This window comes from Hippocampus guttulatus, chromosome 8 (assembly GCF_054856545.1).
Source record: "Hippocampus guttulatus isolate MCC_2025c chromosome 8, RoL_Hgut_1.0, whole genome shotgun sequence".
In the NCBI taxonomy this organism is placed as follows: domain Eukaryota; kingdom Metazoa; phylum Chordata; class Actinopteri; order Syngnathiformes; family Syngnathidae; genus Hippocampus; species Hippocampus guttulatus.
This window is the reverse complement of record NC_141268.1, coordinates 21,766,789-21,778,512: the sequence shown is the minus strand read 5'-3', so window position 1 is coordinate 21,778,512 and position 11,724 is coordinate 21,766,789. Positions and strand designations below refer to the sequence as shown.

General features: G+C 46.2%; 2 protein-coding genes across 2 annotated transcripts; one reads left to right on the top strand and one right to left on the bottom strand.

Annotated features, from left to right (window-relative positions):
• The first annotated feature begins 148 nt into the window (after positions 1-148).
• Positions 149-3,442, top strand: fbxo2 (F-box protein 2). Its single transcript, XM_086118739.1, has 6 exons — positions 149-306; positions 1,140-1,203; positions 1,481-1,607; positions 2,351-2,443; positions 2,566-2,704; positions 2,780-3,442. Exons 2-6 carry the CDS (start codon positions 1,167-1,169, stop codon positions 2,912-2,914), a joined length of 531 nt encoding a protein of 176 aa, XP_085974865.1. The 5' UTR covers positions 149-306; positions 1,140-1,166; the 3' UTR covers positions 2,915-3,442.
• A 6-nt stretch (positions 3,443-3,448) lies between these two features.
• Positions 3,449-5,519, bottom strand: svbp (small vasohibin binding protein). The gene is made up of 3 exons (XM_086118740.1): positions 5,441-5,519; positions 4,965-5,090; positions 3,449-4,879 (listed from the first exon to the last, which is right to left on the bottom strand). The coding sequence occupies exons 1-3, from the start codon at positions 5,513-5,515 to the stop codon at positions 4,793-4,795; spliced, it is 288 nt and encodes a 95-aa protein (XP_085974866.1). The 5' UTR covers positions 5,516-5,519; the 3' UTR covers positions 3,449-4,792.
• Positions 5,520-11,724: the final 6,205 nt, after the last annotated feature.

Below are 11,724 nucleotides of genomic sequence, written 5' to 3'. Positions count from 1 at the left end.
TTGACCGCTAGGTAAAACGTAAATAAAAACAGCCATGTGCAAATCCTTTTCAACCCATTTTCAATTGAATACAAACACAAAATCAAACCGGTAAACGCTATTGTTGCAACCGTGTTGACTTCCATGGCGAGTTGTTGAGGTGGACCCATTTCTGCTCATGATGCGCGCGTGTGTTTCTGCCCAGACCCATTGCCTGCACGCTCCCCCTCCACGCCCCCAAAGCAAAAAGTCCAGCTGGCACAAGGACGCTTCACTGCAGAGGAGCTCCGGTGTCCTGACGGAACGCCAGACTCGTCCTTTGGAGCCGTGAGTAACGTGCTGTTTTACAGAAATGGCTTCTGGAGTGGATGTTAGGACGCGCCCTTAGTAGGTCGCTATGCGCATCACGCTGCGTGATCAAGGGTGGATGACTCAGCTGCTTATTTTGCACCTCAGAGAACGCGAGTGAAAGATTTGACTTTTATCAACAACAATCCCAAAGGAGCAAATGCAAAGTCGAAGACCAATCTACGGACGCTGATTCCTATGACTCATCCCCGGTGCTTTTCGGTTGACTGATATTTCTTTTCTGTCAGCCTGATGACGGACTGATCCTCTGGGATTCCGCCCCCCCCCCCCCCCCATTCAGCTCGGAATCAGGGCGGCTTTGCATTTGCTCAATGGGTTGTGCAGTGAGTCAGCACACTGGGTATTAGTGTTTTCATCAACGCGGGACCAAAGATTGCACCCGTTTATTCCAGGCATACCGTGTCAACCTTTTCAGCCTTCAGTAAACTCATCCAAGATATAAACTTTTTCATCATCGTTGGTCTACTTACTCACCCCAAGACCAAATTAGAAACTTTGATTACTTCCCTGGATCCAAACTTACTAAAAACATGTAGTCCATTTTAACGAATAAAGGAATCACCAAGCATGGATCGAAGGCCGCATTCAGTCAAAAGTCCTTTGTCGAGTCGTCGTGTTTCTTTTGGGTGATCAATAAAATAGTTTGCAGCATTTCATTCATTTTGGATGAGATTAACTCATTCACTCCCAAAGACGTTTTTAAACGTCTTTTCAGACTTGGTCCAGAATTGGCTGGTACTGAATGAGTTAAATGCAAGTGCATCTTCTGAAGTGCTTTTTATTCTGTCCAGACGCTGCCTGGTTAGTCCGCCGTGATCATGGCCAAGAATCTGATAAAGAATCCCAACGGTGAAGGTAAATTGTCTCCGGCTGTAAAGTGGGGTGAGATTTTGAGAATGTGGCAGGTGAACAAAGCACGCCACTGATTGACAAGTTCAGCCCCAAATTTGAACGAATTTTGATGAGGTGAATGGCTGTTCTGGCATTTAAGCAACATTTTGCAAGCTTAATTTGGAGCGAATTCCACTCTCGGACTGAATTTGACCTCTGCTGGGTGTTGGCTCAATCACATACTGACTGAATGACATCATGTAGTGACCATTTGAAGACTGTGCATATTCCCCTCTCCCAGAGGAACTGGAATTCTGGGAGCTGACAGAGAACGGCGGGAGCGAGTGGGTTGTGGAGGACATGCCGGGAGACTGCGGCCATGACTTCAGTGATACGGCAGTGATGAAATACTTTGCAACCTCCTTCGAGTGAGTGTGAATGACACACTTGTCTTCGTATGCATCTCTGGGTGAGTGCATTGAGAGTCACATTTGGAGTCAGGCAAACATTGACGTGCAGATTCACATTGTCACAGACGAGCAACGGAACCCAAGATGCAGACAGGCAAGGTAGGCAAGTTGTACTGCAACAGCACAACTTTCATAAGTGACTCCAACTGAAAATTAGGACGAAAATAATGTGAAACATGATGACGGTGCCAAAGGTTAAAATTCATTTAACTAGCTACCCAACAGATAATGTTGCCTGTAATGCACTTGGCTTTGGAGTCAGACAATCCTCCATGAAGCCTCTCCAGTTGGTCCAGAATGCTGCCGCTGCTCGCCTCTTGACTGGTACTCGAAAGAGGGAGCACATGACTCGGACTCTGGCATCCCTTCACTGGCTCCCTCTACATTTTAGATTTCTTCTGAAGATCCTGTTATTTGTTTTCAAATCTTGAAATGGGCCTCGCTGCCCATCTTGAAAACTCGTCTCAAAACTCATTTTTAATCTTTGGCTTTTGACTCAGCAGACTTGATTTTTAGTTTGACTGCAAGAAACTGCAGTATGGAAGGCGGGGGCAGGTTCTGGGGCAAGTGAGACCATGCAAACATCAGAGAGTAAAAGTCTCGAGCTGAGCGAGGCAGACAATGCGACCTCCACGCTGCCGTTCTTGAAAAACATATTTCATCAATTGTAAAGGGAGTCTTTTTTTTTGTGGATCCTTTAGGCTGTGCCTGAAGAGACAAGTGATTGACTTGCTTGAAGAAGGTTTCACTTGTGAACAGCTGGACGCCCAACCCGTCGTATCGGTGAAAGACTGGTGAGAAAAAAACAAACAAATAGATAGCCTCACTCAACCGCTAACCGGCATACTGACACACTGTTCGCATTCAGAACTAACTAGACTATAACATAGACGAATGATTGACAAATCTCACACAGGTACTGTGGAAGGCAGGACTGTGGCTGCACCTACCAAATAACGGCGTGTCTGCTGGATGAGAATCATGTGGTCCTGCAGGAGTTCAGACCCGAACCCGTGACACTCGACCCCGAGTGTGACGACTGTTCATGGAAAGAGGTGACTTGAAAGCGACGCCATACCGATCCGCGTGTCTCTCCGACAACAAGTGTTGTCATTCTGTGTCATCTTCAGGTCAGCCACACCTTTTCTGAATATGGTGCCGGGCTCCGTTTCATCTCCTTTGAACACGGAGGGCAAGATACAAAGTACTGGGAGGGTTGGTTTGGAGTCAGGGTTACTGGGAGCTCCGTTACTGTTCAGGTGTAGGCTAGGCGGGGAAAGTTTGCTGCCGTTTTTGAAGGGTTAGAGTGCCGGTGCAGGCTTCCAAGTAGTCATAAAATCCACAAACGGACTATATTCCAAGTAGATTGAATAAACTACAAAATGCATCATCTCCAACTTGTATGCCGGGTGAAGCTTTATCAAGCATTGTTGTTGTCGGCCCCAAAAGTACAATCTAATGAGATCCAGTACAGAATTCTGATAAAAGTTGTTTTCAATCCGCTATCAGATCAACATTGCAAATGGGGAAAAACCCAAAAAAATTTACGGTGCTCATACGGCATCGTTTCAAATAATGGTCGTCGTCTCGGTCACGTTGCTAATACGCAGTGTCGCGCTACTCGGCCACAAAACAAAAGCGTGGCACATTTCTGTCAAGAAAAATGAGCATGAAGACCTTTTTTTTAACAGCAAGGTACGTGAATCTCATTACACTGTATCGGTTATGGCCACTGAGTGTTGTGTGTTGCCTCATTTGAAAATATTAACTCAATTAAAACTGCAGAAAACAAACTTGGATAGTGGATTGATTTTTTTTTTTATTCAAATAAAAACTAAATGTTGTACACAAAACCAACCCGTACAGGTTAGTTCAGAGCAATACAGCGTGTTTATGTCATCGTTGTTCTTTTGACTGATTGAAAGCCATTTGTCATCAGTAAAGACAATCTAATGCCTTCACGAAAAAAAAAAAAGATGCTTTGAGACTACAAGTTAAAAGACTCGGACGGGTTTACAAAAATTCTTAAAAGGAAGCTACCTTCCAAGCATACTGACAGAGCAACATACTGATGAAGAACACTCGTGCCTCAAACAATACTAGACACTTTGAAATGCAGAGGATGTATTCAAACGGATGAGGTGTTTTCTCGGGAATTGAAGAGGTTAAAAAAATAAATAAAAAAATACAGTCTACGCTGTACACTGCCCCAAGGTCTCCCGCTCAGAGAATAGAGACATACTGCACATACCACACACAAATGAATAGCTCACTGTAACCAATTCAACAAAGGTGAAATATTACAACATATCCAACGCTGCTCACCCTTCTCAAATCGGTTCCCTACTATGGTAACAATGCATGTAACATTTAGAAGAGAAATACTCCATGGCATATTCAAGATAACACATTCTGAAGGACGATCACCCGATTCAATAAGAGAAAACCTCACCACTTTTGGATAACTTTGTCGTTCATTGTTTGCGTTTTTGGGAAGCAGGGCAATCCTGGGTCCACCTGAGGCAGGGCTATTACTTCATATAAAATTGAGAGGGCGCCTAATTTGAGGTCTCGAACACCTCTGAAATCAGGCAAACATTATTCTCACCGGAGTTGCCTTAGTTGTGTGCTATTTTCCCTGCAATAGATAGTGTTTCCACGACGTCATGAACCACCATGCCGTAAAATCAACACGTTGGGCTCAATTCTCTTGCCGAGCAGAGTGCTGTCTAACTGTGCGCATAGGTAGGTTTCTCTTTCATTAGGTATCTTGCTAGATTTTGCACAGGTAGAGAGTAGATAATAGACCTCCTGGCGTCCATGCATAACATTGGCAGGTAAACTGCAAGGTCTCCCCTTGCGGATGATGGAGTCGGCCCGATCATGCATTTGAGTGTGCCTCCCTCCCCCAATAGTGGCTGGAGTGTTATTATTTTTCAGATGATAATGATTGTAATTTGTTCAATTACATGAGCTCGACGATGATTCAGACGGATTGTCCAATGCTGGTGTCATATTTAGGAAGGAAATACCATGACGTCCCCAGTGTGGCACAGGCATATTTGTGAGTGCTCAGAACGGTGCCACCCGCCGCCTCAGTTCATCCAAGAAAAGCGCTATTGAAGGCAGCACAGACAGCATAATCATTCTCCTTGTTGCTGCATCTGTTTACAAAAGGTCTCAAATTGTTGATGTTCAAGCTCAGTCATCATCTTGTTCAAGGCATATATCTGAAGATAGGTGAGACAGTAGATCGTTAATTACAATACAGATCGCTGGACAGAACTAATACCTGCATCCCGTGATGGAAGTCACCTCTGCCCTCTGTCGCTGTTTGAGTTCCTGCTGTGCAGATTTCTGTTTGGATCGGTCTCCTCTAGTTGGCGTCGAGTTGAGCTTTGGCTTGTCCTTACGGCAAGCAGGTTCCATTCTGATTGTTTTCTGTTCCAGCAACATAGAGAGCCAAAAATATTACTCGGCATGTAAAAGCAAAATGAAAACAACTCTAAACTACGATTGGTTAAACACAATTATACGCGACGAATTTATCTTTTGCTGCTGGAAAACATCCATCTGATCGTTTCAACACACAAACACGTGTCACGCCACCGTCGGAATCGCACACTTGTACTCGCACACTGACTATTTGGCTGGTTTGCGAACGTGAATGTTAGCCAGCTAACATTCAGTTGCTAATGCAAGACAACGCGGATAGTGTTGCACGACAAGAGCTGACTGATACACATTGACACATAAATGTATATGCAATGGCGAGAAAAACGCAAACGTACATTGAGATTTGATGAAACGGTTCCAAAGAGTGACGACGATGAATGAAAAACAGCTGTTACGCAGGTGTTGCACATAAACAAGTCCGTCTGGTTTGAAAACAACGTAAAGGTTCCGCCTACTGCTGCTTATCGTCTCGCCGTAAACAGCTCAATGTAGCCTTTATTTACCAGACATTTGAACTTTAGATGAAGGAATAACGAATATACCAAAAGAAAAAGTAAATCAATAAATGTCACAAGGCTTTAGTGATCGTTGATAGAGGATTGAAGAAAACAGAAATCACAAAATTATCTCAGTGCACTGTACAGATCTGTGTCATTGTTTTCAGTGATGATCATAACACACAAACCTAAGTTGAATATTACGTTTTGAAATGCAGTATCACCGTAACGTGTACTCGTTAAAAAAAACGAAAACAAAAAAAACGTTTGCCTATAATTGACCACAAGATGTCAGTCTCGCACAATGGTCCACTCAGAGGTTTTCATGTGACGTCATTCGAACCGGATATCTGCAGTTGACTTAAATTTCACTGGTTTGACTTTTTTTCCCCGCGCTGTTGTGTCCTCCCTTAAATTTCACGTTTGAAGGGTAGATTGTTTTAACCTCATGAAGTACATACGCGGTGTTTTTAAATCATGCACTATATCCTCGAAGTATTGAGTGAGTCTCTCACCAGTCACAGAAAGACAAAAATAGTCACTTGAGCGCACAGAACAGCTAAAAACGTCTTTTCAGAACTAACATAGCTGCCATTTCTTTTCGCTGGTGTTGCTGAAGTCTAAATGTGTGCATATGTGCCCTCTGGCAGTGCTGTACCACAATAGGATTTATGGTGCAGCATACCAACGGTTTACCTGGATTTATCCTCTGACTGCAGGAGACTGCACTGCCTTGGAATAATATCCTGCAAAATACATTGCCAACAACCGTCAGAGCAACGACTGCCCCTGCAGCATTATGGGTCAACATAAAGGCAGATGTTTGTTGAGCAGCACATTTGACTACGATACAGTAAATAATCACAAAATATTGTATTTTATATTCCAGATTAAGTAAAATGTCCTGGTGGTATTATTAATCGAAATAGGTTTTTCAGTTTGATTTTGATTAAAAGACTTGATCAAGTTCCAGACTGACTGAATACATCCATTGGACGTAAATGTGGCATGGAGCAAAGTTCAGTTGCAAACTAATTGGGTAATTGCAGGTTCTCGCGGTTAGAAAAGCCTCGCACTCAGAGAAAACCCAAAGTGAAAGACGTCACTGTGTCAACCACTGCATTTGAGTGACAAGCAGTTTCTTGGAAGAGCAGTGTCGAAATACCACAGTGCTGTCCTCTGAAACCAGTTCCTGTAAATAATCGTATTTGTTTATGTTTCTTTGTTTTTTTTTTCTCAAAAGAAACTGATACTAAACAAAACAGTTACTCTCCGCCCTCCCATGAATGCCGTAAGTGGACTCCTATTCACTTCACATCACATTACATGAAACCGTTGGTGATTTAGGATATGAGTCCACCAGTCAGCAGTCGTTGCATTTCCATGACAGAAAGTTGTCATTGATGACGTACATTTGATCTGCTTGTTTACGCCGCGCTTGCACCTAACATTAACCAACCAGATTTTATCCACTTTTGGAAGAGGCCTGATCCGCTCCTGACATATTTGTCACTGCCATCACGCATATCCGCATTGTGCCACTTTGGAATTCTTTCACTTTCTCGACAGTAAAAGATATCGATGCTCATTGGGTTGAATGATTTTTTTTTTTTTTTCCAGACAATGGTCTTTTTTTTTTTTTTTTTTTTTTTTTTTATGGACGAAGAGAAAAACTCTTTCCTGGCGAACAGTTTCAGCTGTCGTTTTAGCCTTCACCGGAGCTCTTCCAGTACCTTTTAGAGCCACTGAATGCAGTTGAGAGCATTGAATTTCATCAATTCCAAAATGAAATAGCCCACTGTAGCTGAAGCCTAGATTTTTTTTTCTGAAAAGGAATTGGCATACGGCATCTCCAGCAGTGTGCGCTCCTTATTATGGCCTCTGCCTTCTCTGCAGTACAGACATGCTATTGCCGTCACAAATGAGATCAACACCCTCTTGGATGAAATCTCATTACATTCTGCTGATGTGGCCAATGAGTCAATCGACTGTTAGTTGTTCAGACCGAAGGGAAGGCCTTGAGAAGAGTAGAGTGATGATTTGATGAAGGGGGGTGGGGGGGGGGCGGGGGAAGTGGTAGAGACGTCCTGGTGAGGGTGGGAGCGATGAGGTGCGGGGAGACGGGCCACGGAGATGGCAGAGTGTGAGTTAGGAGCTTTATCCTTCTAAATTAAACTCTTGCTGCCGGGGGAAGCGAAGCTCTGACTGCTCTTTCACACCAGCAGCCCTGAGCACACAAACAACACCACAATCTCCGACTCGCCTCGCCAATCCGCCACCAAAACGGACACACGCGGCATTCATTCTCAGATGCAAGTGTGCTGTGTACAAATCCCCATGGACATTTACATGTCATTCGCGACTAAAAATAAATGACCATGGCGACCGTGCCCAAAATAACTGTGCGTAAACATGTACTTACTGTACACGACGGCAACGACAGGGATGCGCTTCGCTTTGGATCATCCATCCGTCCATTTTCTGCGCTGCTTTTGCTCATTGGCGAGCCGGGGCCAATGCCAGCTGATATTTGGCACCGAGCCTGCCTTTTTTGGGCTACAGTATGTACAAAGTGGGACAAAGTATTCCTACACCGCCGTTCAAACCAGTCCATTGCTCGTGGTGCGTGTCTTTGATACCTCATTTGTCAGAAGCATCCTTAACCACGGACGCGCCGACATAAGCCTCACTTTTCAATATCCAGTTTCAAGCCAAATAGTCGAAGGACTCGGAAAGACTACACTGCCGGTCCCGAATGCGATTTTATGACACCTGAATGGGTAAACTACGTCAAAAAGAAAGTCCAATCCAAACTACCCGTACAGGTGATGATGTTTTGAATAATGAAGGCAACCAGATTTTTGAAGACTTGTTTTTCGTAAGGCTGCGGTCCACAATGTCATCTCCAACCCCAGCCGTGCTCTAAACAATGAATATGTGCTCTTACCGTAGCGGCGGCGCCACTGTGTGCTGCACATCAACAGAGTCGGGGCTCAAACAGTCCTTTGAACATCCGTCTGTCCTGAAAGCGAAACGAGGAGCTTTCTAAAAAAAAAAAAAAATCACACAAAATCAAAGAGGCCCAAATAGGATTTGACGGTCTTTGTTAAATGTTTGTACGTTGTGTTTGTGTTTTGTCCAGGGAATTGCATGTGTCAGACAATTTGGAACTTGCATCCGACAAGAACATTTGTTGCCCCGCCTTACTCATTTCTGATTGACCCCCCCCCCCCCCCAAAAAAAACCAACTTAATACGAGTTCTTAAGAAGCAGATAAAGCAGCCCCCACCGAGCCACTCTTCGGTATTGGACTGGCTTGGGCGATTAGCGAACAGATAGCTCCTCGGCTTGTTTACATTGTAACGAGCTCACAATCCTGTTCTCTCATTTTCTCGTCTGGTGTCACTCTTAATCCTCCGGTAAAGAACTTGTTTGCATTATAACAGCAACGTGTTTCACCCCCATGGTTACAAATTGACCTCTAATTGCTGTCAGTCACCTCGTTCAACCCTTCACCCGCCACTCGGACCCGCAGTGAATAGAGGGCTAAAAGTCTGGGACAGGAAGGAGGGCAGGCGGATGAAGGTGATGGCCGTGCCATAGGACAGAGTGGAACAGTGGATCCTTTAAGCCCACGTATGACAAACAGCGGGTCAGTGTGTTTCCCTTCGCTCGTTTTTTTTTTTGCCGCCATTTCTCTTTCTCACTCTCTGTCCCGAGTGTTGCTTCTCATTAGGCTTATTTGTTTTGGCCGCCACATAGCGACACCATGCAATGAGATGGCTAGTTACGAGTACGCGCGTACACAAGCACACACAGTTTTTTTTGTTTTGGCACCGATCAGGTTCCACTGAGAAGAGCCCCTAAACAGCAGCGTTCACGGTTCGACTTGCAGCGGAGGCGATGGGAGCTAAAGCGCCCTATGAACAGTGATATTGTGCATATGTCGAAACCGCTGCCAACCAAAGTGAGTACGTCCCCGAGTGAAAATGTCTGGACGTTCCCAAAGTGTCATTATTTTGCGTGGCCGTCGTTATTTTCCAGGAATCGCTTCTTCCCCCCCCCCCCCCCCCATATCCAGCAGAGCTTCACATGTCGCCTGCAATCCTCTTCCGCTCCTGCATGATGACATCACAGAGCTGGTGGATGTTACTGAACCTCGTGCTGCTCCACCTTCCGATCGAGAACACCCAAAGGATGCTCATTGGGGTTTAGGTCTGGAGAGACTCTCGACCAGCCCGCAGCCTCTTCAGCGAGGTATCTAGGGGGTTATGTTATGTTTGGGGTGGTTCATGGTTCCCTCAGCGACGAGAGCTCCTCCGTGCAAGCAGCATCAATGCAGCCCCAGACCGCGGCACTCCCACCACCGCACTTGCCGGAAGGCAACACACACTCTCTCTCTCTCTCTCTCTCTCTCGTTAGGATTTGGATGTGACCCCAATAGCACGACAACAGGCAGGTATCGTTGAAGCCAACACTTGGCGTAGTTTATTGAAGAGTTTTCGCAAAGTCACATAGGGGGAAGCACGAGGAGTCCACAAGGAAATGTACCACACGAGGAACAAGAAGCTGCAGGAGATGGCAACAGAGTCCACTGGCGTGGCGACGGCACGGACTTGCACCGAGGAACGGTCTGTGAGTCAATTGGTACCGGTCCAAATGAGCAGATAGGCAACAGGTGGGTGATGAGCTGACGTGTCTCAGGTGTGAGGTGCAGAGCACCCCGGCTGAGGAGGCTGCCCGACTGGCCCCCCCCCCCCCCCCCCCCCTAACGTCTCTCTCTCTCTTTCTCGATTGAAGGTCCGCTCCACTTTTCTCTGCGCGTTCCAGTTACTTTCGAACGTTACGGTATGCGAGGGTGTTCACGCGTAGTCCCTTTTCATCCCGGGATCTTTCCATTTGTCATCTGTTTCTAGTCAGAGCAGGAAGGCCGAATCATTTTTCAGGAGCGCGCGAGGTTGTCAAGCATTTTACCGTCTCGTCTCCCCGCGTGCTCACCTTCAAGTGAAAATCTCGATCCGCACACAGGCACGCCACTCTCGCCCTCACAAATGCACACAGGGCCAGTGTTTCTTGTGTTTACGTTCCAGCGAACAGTGAAACCCGTTTAGTCTAGATAGAATCAATAATAACCCTTAAAGAGCTTGTCACTGTGAGGCTACTCGAGCCCACAGTGGGCCAAGTCAGAGAAAACATATGCCACACAGCCCTTCCACTGCCCAACACACACTCCACTACTGTACACGTGCCTAACACACACTGCAGGGAGACAAATGCGGCGTTCTCTTCTCTCAGCGAGTGCAATTTAGACCCCCCCCCCCCCCTCCCCAATTTTCTGTCTGGGACAGCCTGTGGAAAACAGCAAGCTTACCAGCCGTGCTAGGCTTAAGTTTCCCTGCTTGCTTGCCTACACACACCAGGAACGCGATAAACAATACACGTATTCTCAGATCCTGGCCCGTGCACGCCTTCACAGACGCGCGCGTGCACAAACACACACACACACGCGCACGCACACAAGCGGTATGAGGTCTGATACAGACAGAGCTGGCTGTGCAAAATACAGCTCGCGCCGCGCTGGTTCGTCAGCAATTTTGCCACAAGCGCAGCATCACTGTGATTGTGAGCCAAGATTTGATGGCCGGGGATCGCTCAGCTCGCTAAAGCGACCCACACAGAAATATGACAAGAGAATCTATCGTGAGAATACTTTACGACGAGTGGTGATGATTTTTTATTGACCTGTTATGATCGTTTCAGGGGGACCTTTCTAGGCAACTTTGGCCGCCACGAGCCAAACCAAACTGGACCGAATTGCACCTGCCTCGAGGCACACTCGGTTCTGTCGGACCACTCGGAAATCTGGTTCAACTCCTTCTGTGGCACACGCTCCTTAAATTTGGCCGGCGTGACTTTCTTGCCTCGGACCGGTCAAGTTGCGGCTGAATTGGGAGCAGTGTGTGGCTGGCGAGATTGACGCGTGAGGTCAAAAGGTGACGCCTTCCACGGGACGTCTGAGGACACGCCGCTGCCTGCTTGGACCCAGCTGTCAAAACATATACACGCGACCCTACACACAAAGAATTATGTACTCTGAGACAAACGGGTGTCTTTGTCTAAAT

Excerpts from the sequence above, each read along its gene's own strand:
- fbxo2 (XM_086118739.1), top strand. The coding sequence starts at position 1,167 with ATGGCCAAGAATCTGATAAAGAATCCCAACGGTGAAG. Across the intron at positions 1,204-1,480 it reads AAAGAATCCCAACGGTGAAG|AGGAACTGGAATTCTGGGAG; the intron begins GTAAATTGTCTC and ends CCCCTCTCCCAG. Across the intron at positions 2,705-2,779 it reads ACGACTGTTCATGGAAAGAG|GTCAGCCACACCTTTTCTGA; the intron begins GTGACTTGAAAG and ends TGTCATCTTCAG.
- svbp (XM_086118740.1), bottom strand. The coding sequence starts at position 5,515 with ATGTGCAACACCTGCGTAACAGCTGTTTTTCATTCATCGTCGTCACTC. Across the intron at positions 5,091-5,440 it reads CCGTTTCATCAAATCTCAAT|AAAACAATCAGAATGGAACC; the intron begins GTACGTTTGCGT and ends TTGCTGGAACAG. Across the intron at positions 4,880-4,964 it reads AACAGCGACAGAGGGCAGAG|ATATATGCCTTGAACAAGAT; the intron begins GTGACTTCCATC and ends ACCTATCTTCAG.